General features: G+C 41.7%; 2 protein-coding genes across 17 annotated transcripts; one reads left to right on the top strand and one right to left on the bottom strand.

The window, feature by feature from the left end:
* Positions 1-1,249: 1,249 nt before the first annotated feature.
* ZNF207 (zinc finger protein 207) lies at positions 1,250-21,544 on the bottom strand. Of its 15 annotated transcripts, XR_011905484.1 has the most exons (14): positions 21,263-21,442; positions 19,867-19,993; positions 19,304-19,442; positions 18,594-18,764; positions 17,851-17,926; positions 17,298-17,345; positions 15,979-16,049; positions 15,254-15,414; positions 14,433-14,525; positions 13,017-13,256; positions 12,181-12,343; positions 11,847-12,030; positions 11,531-11,610; positions 7,365-7,475 (listed from the first exon to the last, which is right to left on the bottom strand). XR_011905484.1 is itself a non-coding variant. In XM_072351934.1 (13 exons), exons 2-13 carry the CDS (start codon positions 21,301-21,303, stop codon positions 11,870-11,872), a joined length of 1,491 nt encoding a protein of 496 aa, XP_072208035.1. In that variant the 5' UTR covers positions 21,304-21,321; positions 21,451-21,544; the 3' UTR covers positions 11,266-11,869. The 15 variants fall into 15 exon arrangements, 13 of the variants coding, with proteins under 13 accessions (XP_072208035.1, XP_072208041.1, XP_072208036.1 ...); XM_072351934.1 differs by lacking the exon at positions 7,365-7,475 and adding an exon at positions 21,451-21,544 and having other exon boundaries at positions 11,266-12,030; positions 21,263-21,321; XM_072351940.1 differs by lacking the exons at positions 7,365-7,475; positions 14,433-14,525 and adding an exon at positions 21,451-21,543 and having other exon boundaries at positions 11,266-11,610; positions 21,263-21,321.
* A 187-nt stretch (positions 21,545-21,731) lies between these two features.
* On the top strand, positions 21,732-26,201 carry C17H17orf75 (chromosome 17 C17orf75 homolog). 2 transcript variants are annotated; one of them, XM_072351958.1, is made up of 9 exons: positions 21,732-22,014; positions 22,230-22,427; positions 22,640-22,780; positions 22,987-23,044; positions 23,685-23,801; positions 24,168-24,232; positions 24,348-24,484; positions 24,929-25,032; positions 25,186-26,201. In XM_072351958.1, the coding sequence occupies exons 1-9, from the start codon at positions 21,878-21,880 to the stop codon at positions 25,393-25,395; spliced, it is 1,167 nt and encodes a 388-aa protein (XP_072208059.1). In that variant the 5' UTR covers positions 21,732-21,877; the 3' UTR covers positions 25,396-26,201. The 2 variants fall into 2 exon arrangements, with proteins under 2 accessions (XP_072208059.1, XP_072208058.1); XM_072351957.1 differs by having other exon boundaries at positions 23,682-23,801.
* The last annotated feature ends 86 nt before the right edge of the window (positions 26,202-26,287 follow it).

Raw genomic sequence — 26,287 nt, 5'->3', positions numbered from 1 at the left:
AAATGACGTCATTGGTGGGTGGATATGGAAATGAGCTACACTGAGAGCAAGCAGCAGTGTCTGTGTGTGTAAGACTATGTGTGTGAGTGCGTGAATGTGAGACACTGTGTGTGTGAGTGCGGGAATGAGACACTGTGTGTGTGAGTGCGGGACTATGAGACACTGTGTGTGAGTGCGGGAATGAGACACTGTGTGTGTGAGTGCGGGACTATGAGACACTGTGTGTGTGAGTGCGGGACTGTGAGACACTGTGTGTGTGAGTGCGGGAATGAGACACTATGTGTGTGAGTGCGGGACTGTGAGACACTGTGTGTGTGAGTGCGTGAATGAGACACTATGTGTGTGAGTGCGGGACTATGAGACACTGTGTGTGTGAGTGCGTGAATGAGACACTGTGTGTGAGTGTGGGACTATGAGACACTGTCTGTGTTAGTGCGGGAATGAGACACTGTGTGTGAGTGTGGGACTATGAGACACTGTGTGTGTGAGTGCGTGAATGAGACACTGTGTGTGTGAGTGCGGGACTGTGAGACACTGTGTGTGTGAGTGCGGGACTGTGAGACACTATGTGTGTGAGTGCGTGAATGAGACACTATGTGTGTTAGTGCGGGAATGAGACACTGTGTGTGTGAGTGCGGGAATGAGAGACACTGTGTGTGTGAGTGCGGGACTGTGAGACACTGTGTGTGTGAGTGCGTGAATGAGACACTGTGTGTGTGAGTGCGGGACTGTGAGACACTGTGTGTGTGAGTGCGGGACTGTGAGACACTGTGTGAGTGCGGGACTATGAGACACTGTGTGTGTGAGTGTGTGAATGAGACACTATGTGTGTGAGTGCGGGACTGTGAGACACTGTGTGAGTGCGGGACTATGAGACACTGTGTTTGTGAGTGCGTGAATGAGACACTATGTGTGTGAGTGCGGGACTGTGAGACACTGTGTGTGTGAGTGCGTGAATGAGACACTGTGTGTGTGAGTGCGGGACTATGAGACACTGTGTGTGTGAGTGCGGGACTGTGAGACACTGTGTGTGTGAGTGCGGGACTGTGAGACACTATGTGTGTGAGTGCGGGACTGTGAGACACTATGTGTGTGAGTGCGGGACTGTGAGACACTATGTGTGTGAGTGCGGGACTGTGAGACACTGTGTGTGTGAGTGCGGGACTGAGACACTGTGTGTGTGAGTGCGGGACTGTGCATGTCTCAATGTAATTAGAAAGGTCTCAAGATGAGAAAAACACCCAGCAGCAGCGTTTCACTTATATTTAATGACTGTTACCAAACAGAGCATACATACATACGGATGTGCAGTACCCATCCCTGAAGCACACAGCCCATAGGAGGTGCCCAAGGGATGCCAGTGATGTTAGCTCCATATTTTCTTTGAATCTTCTTTGTAACTGAATGCTATAAAAATTAAGCTACAATTATCAGTACTTGCATGCACTAAAGCGATGCACATACTTACCCATCCTTCTGAAATCAAATTCAACACCCCTTCTTTGCCCCCGGTCCCTGATCCCATCCCCTTCACACCACTCCCACGAGCTGATCACGTTACAACATTCCTGACATACCGACGGCTGAAGCTGTAACTACAGAGTGGGCCGTATTTCAACATTGTGCTTTACCTGAGGAAGGAACTGAGAACAGGAGTCCGAGTTTGCTGCACTGTAACTCAAGTGTCTGAACGGGCAATGTGAAGTCATTAAGCATGAACTGGCCCCTGTTCCCCACTTACTCCTTCAGAGCTGCATTAGACTGGACAGCTGCTGTAACTGCAGCTGAAGCTACATCTCACAACTGCCCACTTGATTATGAAACCTCAAACTGTTCCTGTTTTGTCCCACTTCAAAAGAAAACAGACTCGGACCTACCCCAAAGAAATACAGTTTGTTGATATAACAGTAGAGAACCTCATTCATCGCCAAGCTGGGGTGAAAGGAGTGCAGGTCAGCATTGATCCACTGGCAGAACTGAGATTTCAAATAGTAACCCAGCAGCCAAAAGCAACCCGTTAATTATTCTTACTTTGATAATTATCACAGCGCTCCATAAATGAGGATCAACTACAGCAGGCAGAAGGAAGAGGCACGGCCTATTAAGATAACAGCCTCACAGCCAAGGAATTCCTATTAAACATGCCATGAATTTGCAGGAGATAAGAGGCAAAGATAAGCTATAAATGTTATTATGCAGCTTTAGTTTTTCCTCTAGGGAGAAACACCTGCACAAAATCATCAGAATTTACACATCTCTGCTTGCAAACACTTTAGTGCAAACACCTGAAAACCAAGAGAAGATGCTGGGAGATGGGCTTTGTGTCCAACTACTGTGAGCAGCGAGAATCCCCCTGAAACCCTGATGAGAGCTGCAACATCACCTAGAAAAAGTTCAAAATCCCCCAACAAGCAGAAGTGCTGCAAGTGTCACTGCACGCAGAACCAGCAAAGAGCATCACGTGAGCCAATAAAACATCTGACTGGCTGCTACAGCGCTACCCCTGTGTGTAATTATCCTCCAACCTCTGAAAGCCCCCAAATTCACTCCGTGATAATTCACTTACCGAGTGTAAGTTAAGGCACAGAGTCTCACAGCTTATCCAGCAGTGAATCTATCCTATGTGCCACAGCACAGCAAACTTTCATCTCCAATACTGGTATGTGGAGATGAAGTATATGAGGCTTAACTGGATGTGGGCTAGAAGCCAGAGAACAAGCAGCTCCTCGCATACCAGCTATAGAAGGCAGGAATTCTGTTGGTAGCAACAGTAATTAACTAAAGAAAGGTTACGTTATGGCTACGAATTCTTACAAACAAAATGCTTATTCCCCAATACAAGAATAAATATCCTGTAATTGGCTCACTGATAATGTGCCACCTTAACAGGCACATTACTGAAGAACTGGCTGACTTTAGAACTTTAAAACACCGAAGACAACCTGTGAAGGTTAACTATGTTAAACTTCCCTCCGAAGTGCTTGCACACGACTTAATCCACAAGCACAGCTAAAATCATTGGAGACCTTCAAAAGATTATCTACATGTTCACCCACTACTGAGCACAGCAGTAGATAGCAAAGATACAGTGACATTTCAGAGATCAAAATTCCCTCTGTATTTAAATGGAATCATCTGAACACATCATTTCAAACAGGAACATCAGGTACTTACAGATTAAACTAACCTGTACTGGCAGTGCTGTAGGATATTTCTTCTCTACCAGTAAGTAGCAAATGCTGAAATTCTGCTGCTAGTTGACAAAAACACAAAGTGCATTAAACCAAGGAGCTTAACCCAGAATTTAGTTTTTCAGTTAAAAAAAGCTGCCAAACTTTAATTACTGTAATTTGTCACTGAGTAAAACCTTACCAAGTGAAGGCAACTATAAAATGACTTGCACTTTGCCCTTACATTTCTGTTACTTTGATACACAAGCCAGAAGTTTAACAAGGTAACCCCATTGCCTAACACAAATAGAAAGGAAATCACAATACTTACATTGCCAGGGTCCTTCATTAAACACTCTCATACAGTGTTTCCTTATTCTACGCTTTACAAATGAAAGAGCAAAATGTATTTTCTTCCACTAGAAGCTAAGGAAGTCAGTGCTTGCACGTATCACACACTTCTACAACACAGTGGGGGGACAAAGAGAAAGAAGCTTTGCATGACATCTTTATTTCCAAGCATTATATACTTCCCTAAGTTGGGACACCGGAAGTTTCCGTGGTTGTAAGGCAGTTTCTGGGTAATTCTAAGTTGCCGCCTGCCAAAACCATTTACTGATTACTTGTAAGGCAGCAGAAGTTGAAATTCAGCGCCTACTTAGAAAGAACCTGGGAGTGTGGTTAAGATGTAGGGAAGATTTAAGATAAAATTTGAGACATGAGAAACCGGGATCTGGTGTAAGGTAGTTACCTAACACATACACCATGAGTATCATTTGCTTGTGGTTAACTTGTTACTTGCACACAAAAGATGAGCTGTAAGGTATGTTCAGGACTCATCTGCAAAGTTTAATTCACTGTCATGGATGCGGCAGTGCTGCTGACTGGTACTACTTCAGGGGAGCCTAAAACAATAGAACAAGTCACCATGAACTTGTTCAGGAGGGACAAGGTGTGTTATTACTCACAACAGAGATCCGATGTATAATTGAAAGTCCTCACCGACAGCCAGCACAGACTCATCGGGACGCTGAGTACAAAGGACTGAAGGACACCACCCAGGAGCACACAGCTCAGGACGGACGTGGCTGGCTGCAGAGGCGGCACGCCGAGACGCCTGGCTCCCTCACACCTCCCAAGAACTTCCACGGAGCAAAGTGCATTCACTACACAACATCTCTGAATTCTGTACTAGGGTTGTATTTTTTTCCAGTAGAGCCTGAATAAAACTCTGCGTTCTCCGATAATCAAAAGATTGCAAAAAGCTGCTGTTTAAAATGAGAATACAAGAAAATTATCAAAAGGTTTTTCAGACCCTCCCAAGCCAATCAGCTCTGTACATTACACTGCAGCCACTCAAAGCACACTCCATCCCTTCCAGGGCTGCCTCCAAGCCTTCTCACTCCTAAACTCCTGTTCACCTCACTTAGTTCTGACTGAAAATCACAGCAGTCACAATCACTGCACAGAAATGCTTCAGAAGAAGCACCTGCCAGCATTTCAATGGTAACATTATCTTGACTGCAAGTACATACTTTAAAAAGCAGTGTGGAGGCAGCCTGCTCCTCGGAGTACTGCGGGTCACAGCAGTTATCAGGCATGGCACAGAACAATACTGAAGCCAGCCAGACCTCCTGCTGCCATGTACTTCTCTACATCTCTCCTTCACTCCTCAGCACCAGTGGGTTAAAATTCAGAATTTCAGTCATTCCTAGTGTTTGAGGAGTCACGTAGCTCTCTGCAATATTAAATAATACCAAGCTCTCCCAAACCTGCTTCCACTACTGCCTATGAGAGTCAATCCACTACAATATCACAGTCACTAGAAGTGAAATTTCACAGTGCGTCACACAGTTTTGTGATGCTGCTGCAATACTGGCAGCACGCACTGGAGTGCCAATAAGAGCATTACCAACCCTCCAAACCAATAAGTTCCATTTACAGAGCAAGTTTCTTTTGGAACTACCCTCCTTAGATCCACATGAGGCAGGAAGGAGGTCGCTAACAGAGATTCACCAATAGAACAAGCTGTGAACCCTCTGCAATCAGTGGGAACTTTTCAGTTGTTTTAAAGAGACAACAGGGCAGCTATTCCTACGGCTGAGCAGATACTTGCACCTTTTCAGCATAGAGCCATCATGCCATCCTTTGGAGCAGAAAGACAGCAGTACTCTGCACACATACCTTTGAGGACGAGGCACAAAGCAAACGGAAAATGCACATCATTAGTTGCTGCAAATTTAAGCACAAACATTAGTCTGTGGTAACAGGTCAGAGTAACACGGATATAACCTGCTAAATCCACCAACACCCAAACAGGGAACAGAAAAGGTCCTGTCCAATCCTTAGAGACTTACAAAAGGGGACAGCGATGTAAAGGGCAGACGCAAAGAATATCTGAACCACAGGAAAAACCTACAGCAAAAAGCCTTAATTCACATGGTGTTATCACGGAATAGCAGTACTGACATGGAATTACCCTGGAGTCAAATGCATCTTCCAGTAGCGTGAAATTCATTTTCTTGAAATTTCCCAAAAGCCTTAAGAAGAATAAAGCTCCACAGTATTGTGGTGCTGCAAAGTGTCACGTGTTGTGAGAAACCATGCAAAAAGACAAAGAAATGGCTCATCTGCTCTGCAGCGTCAGTACACAAAACTTGATCAACGCCAAGGGAGACAGGAACTGCATCCCTGACACACTTTCCATGAGCATGTGAACCTACTTATCTCCAACAAAAACAAAGTTCATTTTGAGAATGTTTGCTCTCACCAGAATATCAACGTACTGAGGTAGCCCAAGGGTGGATCTAAGTAGGGCACTTCATTACAGACAATGAAGCATCTGTGTGAACTTCAGTGACGTGTTTGTGATACAAGCTAAATACAAGTAGCTGCATAAAAACTACCCCATGCTGCATCATTCTTAAATGGGTATTGATGACAAAAATCAGCACAATGCATTCAACATGTTTTTTTTTTCCCCCATCTTGAGTCTTTCAGAGATTCAGAAGTACAAGCCATGCTGAATACTGAGCTGAATGGCTTCTTTAGATACTCTAGGGAGATAAGAATTAAGCCAAATGCTCCTGAAGACTGAGTAAGTGAAACAACGACCAGTTGTGGTGGTGTATCTTAAAGCACTGTTCTAAGTGTAGCACCACAGTAAGAAAATCAGTAATTACTCTGAAAAAGTGAGCAGAGGACACGTCAACTTTGCAGTCAGAGACTACTCCGGCCCCCCATGAGAAATCCACTCCTTATCCTTTAATTCAACTTGCTGAAAATCTCCAAGTGGGTCATTACTGATCACACCCTTGAAGAAATGAAAACCACATTGTGCTCCAAAATAAAGAACTTCCTTGGATAAAACCTGCTCTTCTGAAGCTCTCTTTAAGCCACCTCAAGCATTCAAAAATCAGAGTACTCCAAGTGAGCAGCAACGTAAAGCTTGATTTTCTTCACAAAGCGTAGAAGTTTTTGCCAGCTATTCTGCAAAAGTAGTAAATTCAGACAGCCATAACCTTCAGCAGTTTGGATATGCAACAAGCCCACAAGGTTTCCAGCAAGTAAGACTTTTTTTTCCAGTACACTGATGCGACAGACAAGTTACTGCAAAGCTCAGTGTATTTAAGTGATCGATGAAAAGGTTTTCCTGGAAGTAACAAACTGAAAGAACTTCAGCTTTCTTTTCCCATTCTTCTATCGACTGGAATTTCTAGTTCTTCACAGGGCTCTACATTAATATTTGTTGTGGTGCAGCTTTCAAATGCAGCAGTTAATGTCCTCCTCCACTGCAACTGTAATTTAGGCTGCAAGTCTGTGTGATGAGGAATGTCACTTCTTAGTTAGAAAATTCAGTAATTAATCTGTAGGTTTTGAACTAGCAGCATGTATAAAAAGTCACATTACCAAAAGCAGAACAAATACAGCACAGATAAAACACAGGGGAAGGGGGTAGGGGTACAGCGTGGCTGAAGGACTCCCTGACCAGTCACGAAGGAAACATTCCTTAAGAGAAACAGTACCCGAACCTCTCAAAACATCTTCCCTCCCCCTGAGACTCTTGAAAACACAGTGATAACAAGAAGATAAATATTAATATAGAGCCCATCTACCAAAAGAGAATTAAAACCTAAATTAAAATAAATGTAGGGGCCTTCACCAAACTTGCTGCAAGTTTGGGGACATAAATATCCAACAGCCATAAAGCTGTGAAAGCCCCTAGAACGAATAAAATAAATCCCACTTGCCTCAGACTGAACAGGGCAACACTGAGACTCTGCCTCAGCCTGTCCTATGGCAGGGCTATAGGAAGAAGAAAAATTGGAGTTTTAGAAAAAACATGACCCAATTAAGTGAAAGACATGCATTCAAAGTTAACAAAATTCCAGTGGTCAAGCAAACCAAAAGAAATGACGGCTACATCACCTATTTTGGCAGGCCCACACAAACTGTTTGCAGCTATTTCTCTCTTGGACAGTTTGTTGTGCTTTGTAACTTGATCAGTGTTACATAAGCCAATTGTTTTGGGGTGGTTTTCCCTAACTGAGAGTACTTTAGTGCTCAAGTTCACCAAATGGAGAGGGAAAGATTCCATCAGCCACTGAATGCGTTCACACTCACCTTAGTTTTCATGTAGAAGCTAGACCAGTACAATTATTAAGACATTTACTATTATTTTTAAATAGTATTAATTTTTATATTGCAGCCCTAGCTCACAGATTGGATTTCAGTCTCAGCTTAGCTGAAGAGTCATAACGCCCTTCTTACTGTTTAAAAGACTCACGTATTTTACATTTTATCTCATATTCTCAATGCTTTGATTCCTGTAAAATAACTTCAGGATACAGATTCAATTTTATCCAAGCTTTAAGAAAGTATGTGACATAGCTGTATTCAGGTATCATTCAATCAGTCCATATGGTAAAACAGTAGCAGAAACCATAGGAGGCAGATGCAGCTGAGTATCTTTCTAGAAGCTTGCTTTTGTTCTCTCATGCATGCACAGAGCAAGGAACAGTAATCCACTGAAATTATTACATATACATCCCAGCCTCAAATGTATTATTAGCACCTACAGGTCTCATCTCTGGAAATAAAAAAACAAACAAACAAACTCCAAACATTTTTACAAAATAAGGACCTTTTGGTCCATATATATAAGATAAATTTTCAAGATTTTATTTAAAGCAGACCTGGCCAAAGTAGAGAGATACCCTAAGGACAGAACAAAATAATCCCAGCAAGCCTTCTGCTGAACATGCCTGAACTCTGAGATCTCCTCATGTCACTATCTGACACCTAGCTCTAAAATTCAGCAAATATACAAGGTAAGCCTCTCTCATAATGGTACTGACAGACCACGCACGGGCAATTCAGAACCTCAAGATGTTCCTATCTTGCTCTGACATCTTCTCCTCGCTTGGGTCAGTCATTCAACACTGGCACTGTATTCAAATTTAAACAAAGATCTTGACCTACAGCCAACTTTTTGCTTTATTATGAGAGCTGACATGACAATTTCAGAAAACAATGAATAAACAAAGCTGCCTGTAATGCCAGTATTAGGGTTCGATAATACAACATATGCAGTCCTGAATGAATGCTGCTGCAATCTCCACCCAGGGAAAGATGAACTAGAGCAAAACCAGCACACCTGCATTGTATCAGCAGTTCTGTATGCACAGCTATGTGGACTGAACTTTGTACCGTAATGAGCCTCTATGTAAGCAATTATTCCAAGTTGTTTTACCCTTCTTGGGAAGTGCACCATAAATCCAACTCTCTGAACGTTAAGAAGCAGTATCCAAAGAAATGAAGGCAGGGACCAACAGATAACACGTGCACAGAAGTACTGCCTGTTTTCAAAGAGTACACAAGAGACACAACAGTAACCACAGACAGCCACATCGCAGCTCTTACAGCACAGAAATGACAGGAGCAGCAAAGGCAGCATCCATGGGAAAGATCAGAAAGAAAAAACCTTCAACTGCTTGTTGCATATTATTAGGGTACAATGTGAATAACACACGGCAGAGCTTAGTTGAGGGTTTGTAACAACACAGCTACTAAAAAAAAGCTTCATTTTAAGACGTGTCCACACTCTAAGCCTAGGCTCTATAAGCTACAGAACGATGCCATTACTGGAAAAATCACAGATTTGATGGGAGAAACTCCTAGTGAAGACAACCTGCAGAACATGCTGAGTTAACAGTACGTGCAGTACTCTTCTCAACTACTTTCCTAGGAAAAGTAGGAATCTGAAAATAACATACCAACAAGTTAAAGAAAGACAACAAAGGGAGAAGGCATTTGTTCTACTAGGGGCAGGAAGGCTGAGCATTCTTACAACAGCAATATGACCTTCAGAAAAAGCAAGAATTTGCAAGGTTCTGAAAGCAGAAGTTAAGATCAACGTATAATGCAAGAATTCTATGTGTAACGTTACAAAAAGGGACAGAAGATCTCTAGTGCTTTGCTCCAGTTATCAGATAAACAGAAGAAAACCAGGAAGTAAACCAGAATATAAAAGTACTGTTTAGGTGTGAGTTCTATCTGTTAGACTTGAGTAAAAAGCAAGATGAAAAGCTAACAGAAGATCGGCCATCAAGGCCCACTCAGCACATCTGCAAGCCAAGTGCTGCACATCTGACAGGCGAGCGGCAGGCAGCAGTGACCAGGGAGAACTGCTTCTCAACAGAGGCTTGGAGTTATGGTCTGAAAACAACTGCACACTCCAGTAAAAGCAAGTGAGAATTCTTCACCGTTACCCAAAGGCCATTAGTTGGCATTAGAAAGTACTGGATGTGCCAGTGTCTTTATGATGTACTCTGCGATCCAAAAAATTTGATGCAAGAGACAATGTAGTATTTTAACCACACTGTGCTTCTGAATGACTACAGGAAGCACTCATTAAAGCCATGTGGAGTACTTAAGTTTAGATAAAAATCCCTCAAGTCTGTCAAATAAAAGAGCCACAGTGCTCAGCATTGAGTGTATAAAATACCCATCAACAACAAAAACACCGTAGAAGTTACACTGACACAAAAACACTAATATTCTTTCTGGCATGCCCTAACAGAGACAAATTAAATTGCACAGATAAGGCTTGAGGCTGGAACACGTATTTAAAGTTGACCTGCAAATGAAAAACTCGCCACTCCTTCTACCTGCTATGAAGAGACCAGGAACGCTCTCTTCACTTCTCCTCCCTCCGCCTTCTCCTTCTCACCGGAAACACAAAACACTAAACACAGCCAGATGAGACACACAAAGAACTACGATCTGGGTGCTCTTCTATAATTTCACTCATAAACAGATAAATAATCTTTATGGTAAGACTCCTTAATAACTGTAAGTAGGAGCACTGACGAAAAGGCCTCTTACTAGACACTTCCATTAACTGCCTCAGGAAACTTGTCTTGTATCTGGATCAGAACATGGAATGGACTGTTCATCCCCAAGGGATGATGAAATGTGAAGCTCTGAATATTCTACAAGTGAAAATACAATGCACTACGTTATTCCAGACCGCTCGATCTCCCTCACACACCTTGAGATGAACTTTTTTTTCTCTTTTGCAGGTCAACTTCAATACAAAAACTGGAAGTCACTCACCCATGTGACATGCACCTAAGCTTCTAGAAACCTCCATCTAAAAGGCTCTTGAAATGAGTATCCTTTTGTACATTAAAAAGAATCAGATGAAGAATGAACTAAAAGGACGTGTCTGGCACTAGGATGCACCTTGCAGCAACTGCTTTTACATCCTACAACTAAGTGCCAGGACTAAAATTATTTAAAATTTACTGAGGATGAGAAAGCACAATTAAAGCAACATATGCCATTGGGAGAAATTACAACCAAGAGCTAAGATGAGCCTCCTGCACCCTCATTTTTCAAGAGTCAGTTAATAAGTGTACAGGTCTTGCCTACTCAGACGTGCACCTAAGGAAAGACTGAAGTTTTATAACAGCAAATTCAGCTTTTATCCAAACAGCACCAGTGTGTTCAGTACACCAACAGCTACCACAGCATGCATCTGTACAAACCTTTCAGGCAGTTGTCCGCAGCTGGTCATGAATGAAAAGGCATATAAATTTTTATCTTCTTTTATTACAATGAAGTTTATAACAGTACAGAAAAGTCACACGACCTTAGTGGGTCAGTTTACTTAAACCCTGAAACAGGAGGAATTCTAAATACATTAAATATCGTTACATGTTCAGACTTAAATGTACAAGTAGTTGGGAACAGTTACAGCCCTCACCAAACTATGTTGGGGACACGAAGTCCAACAGCACTTGAAGTGCTGTGAAGGCATCATTTCACAAATAGCAACATAATGTTACAGAACTTGCCTTTAAGGTGGTATGTTCATGTAATTCCAGCGCCTTCACAATTTAACGAACCATATTTACTATACTTCACTTCTAAAAACCTAGATGAAACATGAAAAAGAAGCCATACAGTATAAATTGCAACATCAGGAAAAGTTCCTGTTAATATTCCAAATAAACTCCCATGTAAAATAAGAATGTCCAATAGTTCCTAGTTGCCTTGCATGTGGGGAAGATACTTTTTTTTTTTTATTTATTTAAGTCACAATGAAGCCTTAATTGACGGAAGCTGGGCTATATTAACAGCACAAGATGAGAAAAGGTTTAATCTCCAAACCTATTAGAGCGTGTGTAGTAGCATCAGTAGCGGCCACCTTGCGACATGACAGGAGGTCTCATTCCCATTGGAGGTCGAGGAGGTCCACTTTGGTATGGGGGCACCATCGGAGGTCCCTGACCATATGGAGGCATTGCTCCAGGAAGATAGCCTGGCATGCCCTGGTGATGAGCACCATACTGACCTATAAACAAAATATTTAAGATGCAAAGAATTCTTTTTTTTTTTTTTTTAATGGGCACAGCTGCATTTGTGAAAAGTGACATCTCAGATTTCAAAAAAAGACAGCAAACAAATCTTTTAAAGAGAAGAAAATACGGAGATGTATAATTACCATGTGGTGGCATTGGAGGTCTCATTCCTTGTTGCTGCGGAGGAATTCCAGGCTGTGGTGGCATCATACCTCCAATTGGTCCAACAGGTGGATTACCCAAGGAAGCTTGTCCCGGACGAGGAAGATTACGCTGATACTTGGGCAGCTGTGCCCTTCTCTCTTCCTAGAATGAGTAACAGACAACCATAACACACTCTAAAAATCTGCAATAACAAAGTGAGTAAAAATGTAACAAAGTAGATTCAAGGCACGGAATTACCATTATTTACAAATTCAAGACTGCTACTAGTGATCATTTCTGGATTTTTTCCTCCCTTCCTTCAAAGTTACTGTACTAACACTGATCAATCCAGGACATAACACAAATTCTCTGAAGAACATCAGTTCCTCACAACATGAGAGAAAAGCAAATCTAAAGACACATGGACTACAACGAACATTTGCTTGCTTTATCCACGAATTCCTGATTTCTGATCGCTGCAATAGCATCAAGAAAATTTCACACATTAAGCCTTTTTTTTGATACTCACTAGCTGGACTTAGTTAAATTCAAGCTTAAGTCACATGCAGAAATGAATTCCAAGCTATATTTTGGGTTGAACAATTCCTTATCGCTGGAAAGTAAGGCTTAGATCTGAAGCAGGACCAATGCAGTATACCAGGCACTAGTTTTCAACCAAGGATGTTTCAGCAAAGCATAATTCTTTAAACTCTGCATGTTTTGCAGTCTCACCTTTACTAAACTGTTACACAGAGCACAGAATATATTCTAATTAAGTCAGCCATATCAGCATAAGTAGCATTTTCAGCAAGATAATGAAAATACGTTAACTTACCAGTGATATATCCTCATCTGGATGGATCAACTTACTGGTTGCACTGGTTGTGGTAAGGGTAGCAGGCTTACTTGTTATAGATGTAGCTGGTTTAGCTGCAGTACTATTTGTGGTGCTAGTGGTTGAGGCTGTAGACTGTGTGTAAGCAGGGAATGTAGGTTTGGGGGGTTCTGTTGTTGCTGCTGTAGAATTCAAAGGTTTGAAATCAGTACCAACCGGACCTTGAACAGCCGCTGCAGCCTGCGAAGCACAGAGATAGATCAATATTTATTTCCTAAACCACATGAAAACTTAAATTACATCTGTTAGACCTCTGAAACCTTCCAATGAAATACATAATTAAAATAAGCTTGACAAAAGTAAAGTTCAGCCTTATAACATACTAAAGCAACTGAAAACAAGACAAAATAAAACCCAGTATATACATACATACAAACACACACGCACGGGAAAGTCTAAAATTCGCAGGTCAAAAGCCACAACTAGAAAAAATGAACAACAAAAAATCCTAACAAAGTTTTCACCTCAAATAATGAGGCTGGTAAAGGCCTAAATCCTTCCTAAATTACAGTTTTACTAACAGCCTATAAGCATAAAATCACAATTTTCTCAATAAACTAGCATACTTTAGCCACCATTAGTTTAGAGTACAGCTCAAAGTGTTAGCATTCATTAAAATTAGGTGTTTAAAAACATTGTTACTGAACATTAAGAAAAATAGTGTGTCAGGTCTTTTGCTGTAAGCATTCTCTCCGAAAGTACCCCAGTGTTCTTTAAAGAACTGTATCTCTCTACAGATCTAATATCACTTTCAAGTACAGAATCAACTCAAGGCACATGAGGTCCACTAAGATGACAGTATTTAATCTTTCCTACATTGCTCTTAAGTGGAAGTTTCAGAAGAAAAGTTGGCTTTACCACGGTGAAGATGCAACAATCTTCAAAGCAAGCCTTAGTTATGAGAGAATGCTTCTGTTTCTGGTCACTGTATGTTTGCAATTCCTTGCTGAACTTCCTACTAAAAATATCTCAATTTTTCTGCATGTAGCACGTATCACAAATCCCCTATATTCTGACATACTGTATTAAACACCGAACTAAAAAGCCTTCACCATGCATCAAGCTAACCACTGCCACTAAAATGCATTTAACTGCTTTCATGCTTTTTTAACCCTTTAGAACCAGGACATCGCATTTCATACTCGCACACTGTCTAAAAAAAAAAAATTGGGCTTTAACATGCTTATTTCTACTAAGATGCAACTCACAGTTAAGGACTCTGCAGTTTTACCAGCTAAACATAATCAGGAATATAACAAATTATCTGAAGATGTTTAGTCAATTTTAGATTTTACAGAACGGTCCAAAGGGTTAAGTTGCAAAGCAATTTGTTTTTAACTGTGACTTCCTGCGTACTTGTGCTGTGCTAGGAAACAGAGCGTTAGAAGACGCTGACAGACTTTCTGAATTGGAGGAAGCTGTACTTGAGCTTGTGACAGGTGTCCCCATCTGTAGCATAAAAGAAAGGAAACAGTGAAAAGTCTCCAAACAAATGGGTGGAAAGTATCCAGATGAAAGGATTTCTTATGCTAGGGGCTGTGTTTTTGTAAATGAGTATCTTCCCTGTAGAAGTCCAAAATGCAAATAGGACACCATGAAGGTTAAATACTTAAGGACTTACACAGAGCAAGAGAATACAAAATACAGAGGTCACAAGCCATTCTACCAATTCCCACTTCCCAAAACATTTAAACAGCGTTACTGCCTTACTTAAATGATTCAGACAAAGTTTAATCCAGTCTGAACAGAATTATACAATTAATTAGGCCTTCTGCTGCTGAACAACCCCTTATTAAGAGAACAAAAGAGAACAAGTCTTGTCAAGATTTACACTTAAGCAGCTTTAGGTTAAGTTCTATGCAATCAGATTCCTACAGCTGACTGATGCCTCCCTTCACCCACCCAAAGCACCCTTATAAAATGCAAACTAAAGGGATTAATGAAAGAACTGTTTTGCCTGCTACTTTCTTCCCCACTGCTTACAGAACTTCTGTCTGGTTTCATGGCTGTTATAAGACAAACAAAACAACCTTTTAAAATTCATTTAAACACTACAATGAATTAAACTCAATAATCAACACAAGCAAGAAGTCATTTCTTGTCTCCTAATAACAGAGAAAGCTCACTCAGGGTAATCTGAAAATTACACCGATAGATTCCAGACTGAGATACCTTACCTGCCCTGCACTTGGGAAGAGTGGTTTAGTAACTGGAGGCTGAGGGGTAGGTGCTGATGCAGTAGGAGCTGGAGGTCTGTTAAGAATGCCTGGTGCAGTAGCAGGCTGTGCTTGTGTCATAGGAGGCATCCCAGGACGAGGACCAACAGGTGGTGGCATACCTACAAACCACAAAGAATGTAATGTCTCAGGCTCAAGAACAGGAGTATTCCGTTAAAGGATTCTGTTCCCAGTATTCTTTATGACAAAGCCTTCCCTACTTTTAAACCAATAGGTATAGCCAGCAGTCACCATACACAGCAACTTAAGAGGACCAGAGGTCACAAACTCACATCAAAACTATTAATTCTCCATGTCCCTCTCTAGAACATTCAAGTAGTTTTACTGCTTTTTTGCTGCTAATCACCAATAAAGGTCCATATGTAGGCAGTCCCCTTAAGCACTTCAGAGCAATACTGAATCAAGTTGTATGTTTCCATCATAGCTTCAACAACAAAAAAGCTCATACTCTCAAATAAATCAATGTATTTGTTTCCAGGACAGTCTCTATGCTGCCACCACTGCAGTTAAGACTATTACAAAATCTATAAGAGGGAGCTGCTATGAAAGGCTGCCAGCAAAAAGCTGGCAGTGGACATCTGTATACTCTCTACACAAATCCTAAATCTCAGTGTAATTAATCATTTAGCTCTCACCACAATATCTGTCTGACAATCCTGACTTACCTGGTGGCATACCAGGCATAAGCGGTGGGATTCCTGGCCCAGGAGGCATCATTCCACCCATTGGCATCATCCTATTGAGTAAAGTGATCATTAGAACAAACACACACGATAAACCACCAAAACACTGGCACAGTACCTGTATTAGATATAATAACACAGCACATAATTTCAGGAAGCAATCAATAACCAGTTGACTGCAGTTACGTGTTTTTCAACGAGGAAAAAAAAAACATACAAACTCCAAATACTTCTCATTTGAACTTTAACTCCCCAAGCTTTTACTTCCTCTGTTACCAGACTCCAGAACTAGTGCCCCTCTTGAGATACACTTCAGAATACTTCCAGACACTTGAAGCTGGATTACAGCAAGCAGAATGAAGGAGTATCTATTATCTTATTTAGGAAACTAAACAGTTACGTAGCAGCCCACACGTGCCAAATCATCACTATGAAGCAGTTCCTATTTTACATAGCAAAGTCAAGAAACATTTACTGTTCCCATTTCAAAATCAAAATGAATCATGAGGAGGTGAGCATCCACTCTCTATAGCAGCTTGTAACCCAGCCATACTATCTTCTCAACTTGCCTACTAAGGGAACAACCAATGCTGACACACAGCTGGGAACACGGTACTACCACCCCTTTTCTGGATTAAAGTCTGGACAAGGCAGTCAGCCTTGCCATCTATCTGGACAACTGTCAAATCAAAAGTTGCCACCAGAAATGTAACTGCCTGAAAAACTGCAGACAGCGAGTTGCTGGGAAATTAATTTGCTTATTTCACTAGAAGACACATTACATACTAACAAAGAGCTTAACGAGAACTAAACAGCAGCAAGCTTGATAAAACTCTGTTCAGTTTCCACCCAGAAAAGCTGCAATTATGAACATCCACAAAGATGTCTGATTAAGGCATTATTTTTACATTCAAAGACTGTTAAAAGAGTATCTATATTTCAGAAGAGAGCAGCCTATCACCTCAGTGAACTTTAAACAAAAACAAATCTGCACTAAGTCCTACAGGTAAAGGACCGAGCACACGGAGCTGTACGTACTCTGATGCAAGAAAGGATATAAATCCCAAGTGCCTATTTAATTAATATTCTGCAGGATGTGTTTCCTACAGCATGTAATTTTGTAACAAGCATTTAAATAAAGAATAAAAACTTCATTATACAACAAAACATAGCTAGACATTTTCCCCAAACACTTCAGCAAAATTTAGATGTTTTCAGTAAGACAACTTTCAATCTTATCAAATATACAATATAAAATGGCATAATGAATGTACCTATAATTACATTAATGAGATGCTTACATGTTTCCACCACAAAATGACTGCATGTATTTTCTTTGTTGATGTAATCTGTGAAAATTTATGACAAAATCAAAAATCTAACTGTGATTTTTCCAAACACATTATGAAAGGGTAAGGTGTACATCCCAAACAAACATCAATACCAACAACTTACTCTTGCCCAATACACATGAATTTTATTCTCATACTTAAAGATATTTCAACTATCCAGTATTTTTCCTGGATGGGTTGGATGACTGACAGCCAGATGGTATGACATGTGTCACACAAACCAGAGCTTCACATAAGGCTTTAAACCAACACAACACATTTAAAAACCATTATAAAATTACAAAATAAGATCAGAAGAAAAGCAACAAACTTTACACATAAACTCACAGTTGGGCTGTATTTTTAATGTTGGTTTATAGCCATCCAGATTTTTGGTGTATCTTAGCATTAAGGTTACAGAGTTCACAGGCTCCTACATGTTATTTCTAATTAGCTTTACACTTTCTGTGACAATTTAACACACAGCATGGAAACATCATTGTAAATCTTCCTAGCTACTCACCCAGGTGGCATTCCAGGCATAACTGGAGGCATTCCAGGCATCATGGGTGGGACACCTGCCATTAGTGGTGGTATACCTTAAGGAAAGAAACATGAATTTTAAACAACACCAACAATGTACATCCATCACCAAACCTAATAAATACAGGAAGCTGCAAAATACTTGTTCTTGAAACGTTACTTACAAACAATGAGATATAAAAGATTATCTACAACCCTGACTTTGATCCATGGATCCCAATCCTGCAGGACACCCAATGCAACCTTTCTCACTAGAATCTCTAAAGAGCACGCCTCAATATTGTAGAAGATATCAGAAAGGTCAGTTTTCACTTTCACTAACTGAAATGCTTTCTGCAAGGTTAGTTGTATTCTGTGCGTAAACTCTCCATCCTACATTAACATAAATCCAGCACCAATTCTTCTGCCTTCTATTTCTAAAATCTCGTCATGGAATATCACAAAAGTAGATCTGTGTTTAAACTACTCATCTGTCTCAGTATCACACTGACAGTTTTTCATGCTAGATGCAAACATTAGCTATTTTAAACTGCTTTACTGAGGAAGATATGCACGCCCCTGCACCAGGGGCAGGGAGAACCTGAACAAACTGCTCACATGCAACTATTTTCAGACCACAAACCCACTGCACTGGAGAATACAAATTAGTAGATTATTATTCCAAGTAGAAATTTGTATCCCTACTCAGCGCTTTAATAACTAGCTCAAAAATAGCACCCTTACCAGGAGGCATCCCTGGTGCACCTGGCACAGGAGGCAAACCTGGTTGTGCCATTGGGGGAATGTACCCCTGCTGTGGCTGAACTTGTTGGGGCTGAAATGAAGTTGAAGCTGCAGATTCATCATCTTCATATTCATCAGAATCATCTTGTTGCTTCTTCTTCTGGCTTTCTGCTGAATTGTACAATGCATACGGTCAGAGAAAAGTAAACAACATTTTATGAAGTTTTTATCTGGAGTACCCTAGCTGGAATGACAACAATTTCAAGTCTTATCAGCACGTTCAAAAATCCGCATAATTTGAGAAACAACGTACAAAAAATAAAGGGAAGTGGCTCACTGTGCAATCAACAAACGTACAGTGAGCAGAATGGTGCGGTTAAGATGGTATTTTATAGGTTGTATATTTTCTTGGTGGAAAGAGATAATAAACAATAAATGAAATGCTCACCCATGTCCTGGGCTCACAGAAAAACTCCACGAGGAGCAATCTCCAGAAAGAGATCTTTCCCCAGTGGCAGTCAGCCCTTAAATGGTGTCTAGGAGAGGTGCAGCCAGGCTCCACCCCTTCTGGTCACAAAATGAACTGCCTTCACCTGTGCTCCCAGGGCTGACTCGGTGCTCACCTCAAGTGAGCTAATGCACTCAAAAATGAGAACAATTTAAGCAAAGTGCCGTGCAGATGACCGGTAACCAGATAGATCGCACTTTACCCTGAGTTTTTTGTTCAAGTAACCTCCTCCGTTCCTCCATATCTTTTTCTGGAATGCCCTCCATGCCATAGATTTCCAGTTCAATGTCTGTTCTTCCAGGAATAGCATTTGGAACAGCATCTATTGTTTCTTTATGTACCTAAAAAGGGAAGAAAAAACCCTCCTGGTCAAAACTCAGGTTAGATTCAGGTTTTTCTGCACTAGTTTCATTTCAAAAAACAGAGCATTATTATTGTTGGGAAGAATATCTCTAGTCAGCCATTTTCAGGATATGTACTCCTGTAGCCACTGTAACTACTATTAACTTCTAAGAGTAATTGATAAACTCTGATCACCAAGACAATGCAGTTCATCCGCTCCTACACTCAAAAACCGACCAGGAATAGCTCTGCTGCATACCCACCATACAAAGTGCTGACACATCAGGACAGCAGCTCCTGAAGCTTAACGCTACTTTCTCTCATCATTTTCCAGGACTGTGGAAACCCCGAGAGAACACATTTTTTAAGTTGATTATTAACTCCAATTTTAGAAAAGCTTTCTGCAAGTCTAAAACTTCTTACCTGCATGCAATGGATAGCTAAACCAGGTCCCGTATACAATTTCTTATGACATATATGGCATTTAAAGTGCTTTGCTTTTTGATGCTGTATAAGGATTTTTTCATCATCAAAATCCCTGTTACAATACCTGTTGAAGATCGTTAAGGAAATATTTGACACTGAAACTGAGCTAATTAGCACCTGGGTTGTTTTTTTTTTTCCCTAAAGGAAACTGAAAGCACAGATAGCAACCCTGAGCTTTTAGAACACAAACGTTCCATCAATGTATGAAGCCAAACCTCACATCACCCAGTAACTCCAATCAGAGAACAGCAAGATGTGCCCATGCAACCATAACCGTAACATTCTGACAGATGCTTTTTAAGTCACAGTTATTTCTAATGGACTCTTTTTCCTCCTTTACCTATTTTTACATTAAGATGTTGCTAGAGAAGAAAAGGAGAAAGGCGAGAGATCCGTAAATGGGAAGCAACTCTGAAATACTCTGAAGCACCCATTTAATAACGTATAATGGCAGCTAATGTTTATGGAAGAGAAAAATAGTTTCAGTTGAAAACTCCCTTTCCAGCCACCCATCTGACCAAAACCTGAATACACCACACAACTCATGGCAACCATAACAGAACTTTGTGTTTCTAAACTGAAATGTTTGAGGAACTTTTCAAGCTGTTGCATAACGAGGCAAATGGCCGTTTCTTTTGTGCAGCTCAGCACGAAGGCTCCAGCAGATGCAGCTACACAGGAGATACACTCGGTACTAACTGCTCCTTAACAGCCTGTCGTTCACTTTCAACGAGATCTGGTAAATAAATTCCAAACGGATTATAAATTCTTTTTTTACTAAGGATTAATAAATAAAAAACACATAGAAGTACACTTGTAATCATTCTTCAACAAAAAGCACATTATAAAGGCCTGACTGGTGAAAAACCCATCGGTATTTTTACACGCTGAGACATTCTGACGCAGTAAATACTTGTTTTATACAATTCTAAAACGCTCTTTCCAACAGATCTCCCTCCTGCCACCACTCGTGCCTCGCCGATTAACGCCCAGCACGGCGCTGCTCACGGAGCTGCCCTCGAGGCAGATAACAGCCGCTCCGGGCCCAGCGCAAGGCGAGCGGGCGGACCAGGCCGCAAGGAGGGGGGGGCGGGGAAGGATTAGAGAGGAAGGACACGGGGTAGGCCCCGGGCCGGGCTGAGGGCGCAGACAGGGAGAGAACACGAAGCCAAACCGCGAAGGGAAGAAATATACAAGAGCAACAACAACAACAACACATTGCGGCGCCCCCGGGGCAGCGCGGAGCTCCGCGGACACCAGGAGGGGAACGCGCAGAGCCCACCCCGCGCCCCTCCCCCACCCCGCTCCTCACACAGCGCACACTGAAGGATACCAGCACCACGGCTTCAGCTGCTTCTTCTTCTTACGGCCCATGACGACGGAACACGCAACCTACACAGGAAAAAAAAATATAAAAATAATAATAAAAAACGATCGTCCGACCTTCTTCCCCACGGAGCCCCCAGCGCCCGCAGCCGCCGCCGCGCAGACCGAGGCAGGCACAAAATGGCCGCCACGCACCTCCTGGCACGGCCGCCCCCGAGTTCCCAGCGAGCACCGCGCGGCGGCGGGAAGGGGGGCTGCCCACGTGACCGGCTCCGGGCTCTCGCCGTCCCGGCATGCCTGTGGGCGGGAGCCGCCATGTTGTGTCGGCGTCAGGGCCGGTGGGGCGGGGCGGGTTGAGCCGGGCGGGATCTGTCAATAAATCACACGGCAGCAGCCGCACAAACCGCCTCGTTCTCCCTCGTTCTGCCCACATGCTCCTTCAGTTCTACACTCCGGTACGACTACGCGCACTGACAGGCCCAGCCGGCCCCGAACGGCGGGTTCCGCGTTCCCTCACCCCGCAGAGGGCGGCGCTGAGGCACGACCTGCCCGGCCCTGGGGGCGGGGCCGTAGCGGGGCCGTAGCGGTGCGGCTGTAGCGGCGGGGCCGGGCGGTGGTCGAGATGCTGTCAGCGCTGCCGGACGGCGATGAGCGGGAGCTGGAGAGCAGCGAGGAGGGCGGCGGCGCTGCGGGAGACGAGCGGCGGCCGGAGCGGCACGGCAGCACGTACCACAGCCTGTACGGCTACCGGAGCTGCAGGTGAGGGGCCTCGTTGGCTGCCGTTTCCAGGCCCTGCGCGCTGCCAGCCTCTGAATTCTGCTTTTATTTCCACCTTCCCTCTCCGTTAGACCGTTGTTATTTCTTTTATCCCGTAACTTCCCGATTTCCTGCTCCGTAACGCCCTCGGGCCGGACCTTTCCCCAGCGCCCGTTCCGCCCGCACACAAAGGTGTGTTAAGAGCTCTTTGCCTTCAGGTCCTCACGGCGGGGAGCGGATGGCGGCGATGGCGGCGCGGCGCCCGGGAGCCCTCCCGGCCCGGACTTCAGCCTCTCTTTGCTGGACACCAACTTACCAGCTGAAGCAGAAACTGAGCTGCGTAGTTTTATTGCTAAACGTCTGGCCAAAGGAGCCGTTTTTGAAGAGATGGGGAATGTAGCAACTGTGGAATTGAGGTAAGGGATGCTTGTAAAAATCACTTGTGAATCAGAAGGTCTAAGAAACACTGGCAGCACTGCACGCCTTGTCATCATCTAGCTTTAAACTTACATTTAACTGTGATTGCATGCTCCAAGCCTATTGCTGCTGATAACAGCTGTATGTGAATGACACTTTCTACGTTAACGTAAAGTAATATCTTTAACAACTTTTTTTCTTTCTTGCACAGCATTCCAGAATGTAAGGTTGGTTGTTACTACTGTCTTTTCCAACAAGAAAGTCTTCTTGAAACAGCAACGCTGGAATCAGAAATCAATGCTCCGGAATACGTAGTTTGTTTCCTTGGTGGCTCAGAGAAAGGTCTGGAACTATATCCTTACCTTTATCTTTCCATATCTGAATGGAGAGGGAGATGACAGAAAAATGATATTCTCTTTTTGTCCGTGTTCTCACTGAAATCAGACCATTTATGCACATTCCAGTGTGTACATAACTGAAAATGTCAAAAACAAGCATATACTGTAAGCACAAAATGTGGATCTGAATTGATGCATCGTATTTTCCTTAAGAAGATACTTTCAGACTTGAACTGGACAAATACACTCAAAGTCTGAAGCTAAGCCTTGACTTGGAGGTAAGGTCTAACTTTTCATACTTGTTAAGTGCTGAAAATGACATTCTAAACAAACTTGTTACTCAGGCAAACCAGAAGAATCACTGTATAGAAAAACAAACACTGAGAGATAGATACTGGCTTCACTGTGGAGACAGTGAATGTCTATAGAGTTATAGAGTACTGTTAACCACAAAAGTCAAGAGGAAGAAAAAGGGGACTTGTTTGTGCCAATCATAAATCTCTTTGGGGTTACCTGCAGTTAGCTCCACAGAGAAGAACGACTAAGGAAATATAATAATCTACAGGAGGGGTCTCTGTGTCTACATGGCGTCCTGTCAGTTCTGAACCACAAGGAAGGATTTTTACTGGTGGTCTTGTCAGTTTCTCCAGTGAAAACTGCGTTTTGTTTCTGTTTCATCTTGTCTGCTGGTGTGTGCTCTATGCTCAGAATGCACCGTGATGCGATGGAATGTTTGATATCAGATATTACAGTTCTTCCCCTTCATAGCTGACATTGCAGAAAGCATGGCTTGAAATGTCAAACTCATTATTTGATGTAGTGTGGTTTGAAATGAAAAAGTATTTGACATTTAAGTATTTTATGTTGAATAGGCTATTAACAGGCTAAAAACTTTGATGTTTTAATGTTTTACAGCAGAAAACGTTGGAGACTTGCGTTAAGCCCTACTTAAGAAGCTGGTTTGAGAATTCCATATGCCCGATTCAGAGAGTAGTGCAGCTCTTCCAGGAGAAACTGGCCTTCTTGTTACATGCTGTATGTGTATTTTAAACTAACTAAATAAAAGAGGTTCTGCAGATATCTCAATATCTCTAACACGTTTAAAATGTTTCTTACATTTCCTTTCTCAAACAGGAGTAAATTAGGAACATCTTCTGCATTATTTTTGTTTGTTTATCATTGTTTGTTTTTAGTTTGGGATGGAATAGCCAGTAAAGTGTAATCACTGTATTCTGAATGCAAAGCTGGCTGCAATTACTATAATGTGGAATATTCTCTTGGCCTCTTCTCTTACTCTGAAAAGAGCAACATTAAAGTAATATGCTACGTATTTCCTGCTAGAAAAGCAAGAGAAGTAATATCCAAACTGTGATCAACTCTTTAACTTTTTTGTTTGTTAAGGCATTGAGTTATACTCCTGTGGAAGTAAAAAATGCAGATGAAAGAACAGAAAAAGACATCAGCAGGTAAGGATGCTTTGAGACAGAGGAACCTGTGATTAACTGCTTTTGTGTGTGATACTTTCCTCTTCTCATTCAGAAGCTATGTAGAAACAGCAGCTCACAGTAGTTTTTGTGTTAGGTTTCTGGCAGCTGCCAGCCTGCAAGGCCTTGTTCAGGAAGGCACAATGACCTCCTTGTGCATTGCCATGACTGAGGAACAGCACAAGTCGATGGTTGTAGACTGTATTGGAGCCCAGCCTCAGCTGCACAACGCAGGTGAGATTACAGCTGTTAACACCTTTGTATTCCTTAGGGCTGCTGAGACTCCTTGGTGTTAGAGGTATTTGAGGATACTCAGAAGCTCATATGCTTATGCATATGTGATTTTCCTATCGGGCAGTAATCTCTTTTACCAGTTCTGGTTTGCAGACTATGAAACTGTAACGTTCACACTTCTGAGAAGCTGTTTTTTTTTTTTTCTTTTTCCCAGTTGGATTTTTGACAACTGAATTCAACAATCAGAGCAGAATTTCATGTAATCACAGTAGCTGTGTTTGCTTTCCCATGTGGGTTTTGTGTTTTTGTTTTTTTTACCTTTAGAATTAATTGCTGGCTCAGATATTGTCAGTTGTATGAAACAAGGTGAGTGCAGCTATGTATCTATACTGAGCCGGTTTACTTTTTGCTCATGCCTTCTCTGTGTTCCTGAACCCTTAACAGGAAGCAACAGGTTTTGTGAGGACTGGATGCATGCTTTTGTAAATGGTGCAGAAGGTGGAAATCCGTTTCTCTTCCAGCAAATTCTGGAAAACTTTAAATTGAAGGTAATTGTTCACATGTGGTAAGGACACGTTACCACTGAATTCTTACATCAATTCATTTGTCCTTATTGCTATTCTTCCTTCAGTTCTGCACATTATAGTATATTTCCTTTCCATGTACAAAGATAAGAAAATGTTTTTTAACTGTCTTCGCAGGCAATACAGGACATTAACAACCTGAAGAGGTTCATTCGACAGGCTGAAATGAACCACTACGCCTTGTTCAAGTGTTACACGTTTTTAAAGAACTGTGGCAGCGGAGACATCCTTTTGAAGATTGTTAAAGTAGAGCACGCAGAAATGCCAGAAGCCAGAAATGTAGTGACTGTCCTTGAGGAATTCATGAGAGAAACAGCAGTGGCTTAAAATTATCTTAATTATTCTACAGTTGTTGGAGGGTATTGTATAAATCATTCATTTCTTCTGTGCAGCTTAGTTTCACTATTGCGGAAATTTTACTTATAAAAGAACTACTGAAGTCAAACCTAAGTTGCAATTTCAGCTCCTTCTCTCCCTTTAGAGAGAAAGCAGCGTGAGCTTTTTTAATGTGTAAATAGCAGATCTTAAAAACCACTGTTTTCAATGCTTAACATTCCCCGACTGATTTGTTCATCTTGTGAGAAAATCACTGCATTTGTGGGGTTTGTTTTTGTTTTTACAGTGTTGATATGAAAAATAGAAGTGTTTTAAATATTTTAAATATATTTAAAATTATCTTGTCTAATAATTAAGACCCATTTACTTGTTTTAGTAGAAAAAGAAGCACAAACATTTAGATAAGTCACAGTAAATAAGTTCATCTTTGTTCGTGTGAGAGAATATGAAAGGTCTCTACATTCTTCTTTCACATCAGCAGTTTGTTCTGTTGTTGAAGAAACAAGTTGTTTATCGGCAGGAGATAGAAAGTCTGAGCAGGGTTTTAGGACTCAGTTTGTAAGTGCTTCTGTTCATATATATGCTGGTCAGACATGTTAAATTCCTCCATGAGATTATGAATCCAATTCATTAGTTTATATTTTCATGGCCGAGATCTTCTTTGTACATTCCTGATATCCCTTTTGTATAATTGAAAATAATTGTATGTAGTGAAGAATTAATCATGAAGACTTTCCCGATTCAGTATTAACTTCATAAAAGCTTCTTTGTAAATTGAAATAAACTGTCCAAATTAATTATTCAGAATTGGAATCATTTCTTTGTATTTCAGCAATGAATTCTTGTCCACATCATAGGAGTTCAGACAGCAGAATATCTGAAG

This window comes from Excalfactoria chinensis, chromosome 17 (assembly GCF_039878825.1).
Source record: "Excalfactoria chinensis isolate bCotChi1 chromosome 17, bCotChi1.hap2, whole genome shotgun sequence".
Lineage (NCBI taxonomy): Eukaryota > Metazoa > Chordata > Aves > Galliformes > Phasianidae > Excalfactoria > Excalfactoria chinensis.
This window is presented reverse-complemented; position numbering and strand designations above follow the sequence as displayed.